The sequence below is a fragment of the Rhagoletis zephyria genome, unplaced genomic scaffold, assembly GCF_001687245.7.
Source record: "Rhagoletis zephyria isolate East Lansing unplaced genomic scaffold, Rhagoletis_zephyria_1.1 Rzeph_scaffold_44455, whole genome shotgun sequence".
Classification (NCBI taxonomy): Eukaryota; Metazoa; Arthropoda; class Insecta; order Diptera; family Tephritidae; genus Rhagoletis; species Rhagoletis zephyria.
The window spans coordinates 1-2,454 of NW_016201510.1; the positions used below are offsets into that span (position 1 = coordinate 1).

The 2,454-nt window shown below is 36.1% G+C and overlaps 1 protein-coding gene across 1 annotated transcript; it reads left to right on the plus strand.

Moving 5' to 3' along the window:
• Window positions 1-5: 5 nt before the first annotated feature.
• LOC108355319 (mitochondrial amidoxime reducing component 2-like) lies at window positions 6-967 on the plus strand (the record flags this gene model as incomplete). The annotated part of the gene is made up of 3 exons (XM_017606484.1): window positions 6-68; window positions 174-472; window positions 541-967. Coding segments are annotated over 3 exons (471 nt in total), but the record flags the coding sequence as incomplete, so codon positions are not given.
• Between the last annotated feature and the right edge of the window lie 1,487 nt (window positions 968-2,454).

Consider the following 2,454-nt stretch of genomic DNA (forward strand, 5'->3'; position numbering starts at 1 on the left):
TCGTAGTGCAGCGTGAGAACGGATTGCGTTTGTATGTAAAATTGTTACCATCAAAGGGAGAAGCGGGGGTGAGAGTATAACAAAATGGCAATAAATAAATAAATAATTCAGACTGAAAGTGACGAAGCATTCACAAAATAATTTATATACATATGTACATATAACTATTTTAGGACATTTTTCCAGTTATGGTAATACATGAAAGTTCGTTACATGACCTTAATGAGCGGCTCAGTGGCCAAAATAAACATGTCGACTGTCAACAGTTTCGCGGAAATCTGGTAGTCGATAGCAATCCAAATGTACCACCTTATGATGAGGATCGTTGGTTGTGGCTGAAATTCGGTAATGACGCAGAACGCTCGACGATCATAAGGTATAATTCCGATTGTTTACGATGTATTGTGGTCAATATAAATGTGGAGGATTATACGCGGGATACCAATTTTGAACCGCTTAAAACTTTGAAGAAGTAAGTTCTAAGAAAAAAAGAAGCAAGTGCCTTCGAAAATAAAACTTATTAAAGAAATTATTTTTCAGATATCGCCTCCTCCAAAATCCAAAAGAACCATCCATGGGTGTTTATTTTGATGTTTATAAATGTGGCATGCTAAATATTGGTGATCCTATTTATGTGCAATATAGGTAGATACAAAAAAAGCGGAAGTTAATAAATACAATTATATGTGGGTACGGTCACTCCAAGCTTCAGCTCGATGGCTCTCGCATTGCACTTAGCCTAGATTATTAACAAAAAACATAGATAATATTAAATTTTAAGGAATCTACATATTTACATATGTATATGCCGTAATATCTAAATAATTTTGTTAAAAATTTGTTAAAACAACTAGCCTTTTTAATTTCCCAAATTGCGATCCACGTTAAAAAACAATAATCCGTGATGTTCAGTGGAAAAGTACAGCAAGCCTCGGATGAAGAATACAAACTTATAATTTAATGAACCGCTTCTATGATTTTTTTTTTAAATTGTGCAAGGCGATCATGATTTCATGTTGGACAAGGGAGATAACTGTGGTCAAACAATCGGAAAATTCAGCCTTCACGTCGAAACGATAAAATAAAATAAATAATAAATAAAAAATCATTGTAGCATCTCTAGAGGAGAGACGAGTGAAACGAAAAGCCAAAATGCGTGAGAGCTGGAGATAATGGCCGACAGAAATATTTAGGAATTTTCATGCCTCCAGAATGACGACGTACGGAAGGTACTGGCCATATTCTTCTAAGAACAAGAACGACGAACTGGTGACTGGTGCCCAGAACTTGAGGGAACATTTGCCCAACCTGCCGAATGGTATCAGTGACGGCAACTATAGAGATGACCATGATCCGTATTCACCAATCAATGCTTATGGAGTTGATGTTGCGTTAACAGATAATCACGAAGTTTAAACAAATGAAATGAAAAATAACAAAGCTGCCGAAGCCAATAGTCTATCAGCTGGGCTATTTAAATACAGGTATTTAATTAGGACCTGCGACAGGAGCCACACACATCATCTATTTGCCTATCTTCAAGCCACCTTCGGTAGCAAATGAGGTTTATAACAAAAGACTTCTTACCTTATTTGTGTGGATGTCGGATATGATTAAAAAAGCTTCATAGCTGCACTGGGTATGCCGATGAAACCGACATCATAGCCTTTAACCATCGCGCCGTTTATTTAGGCAACTATGTAGGTTAGTGTTGATAGCTATAATTTAGAAGTCCTAGTAGATTTCGTCTACCCGGGAATCAGAATTGAAATGCAATGAAGAATCTCTCTCTCTGGTAGACTGAGGATGTTTATGCGAAAAACGATGCCTAAAAATATTTAACTCCTAACTATAATCAAAACGTATAAATTTGTATACATTTTGTTTCTAGTTATGTGGTACATATTTTTAGGCTTCGTTTTGTGCATAAACCTCCGGAGTCGACCTGCTAGTGCTTCGTTGGAATGACAATATATATATTTATAAATCTATCGCCATGTCCTCCTAATCAGATGAAGACGACTTTGGAGTGTTCGAGATATAGATTCTACAAAAGATTTTTAGGCCTTCAGATATTTGTAAGTATCGAAAATAATGGAATCATGAGCTGTATTAACTTTACAATGACGTATTTTTGGTTATGTTACTAGATGTTCAGGATTTTTCTACCAAGTATAAGCTTTCCTTCTTCCATTATCCCGTCCCATCGCTTCTGAACCCTGACTCTGTCAGAACCAAATCTTGGCGCTCCTCTTGCCAGATCCGGATTTTGGTATATCTCTTGACCTCAAAATGTATTGTTGTGGCTTTTTAATTGGTGAAAACATTTATTATTTTTTTTTTGTTATATTGATTACATTTATTTTGTTTGAAATTTCGGCTGAACGATCCATCTCGACGATGACTTATAACCAGGGATAGGATTTATAGGCGCTAAAACCTGAGAAATAGGCA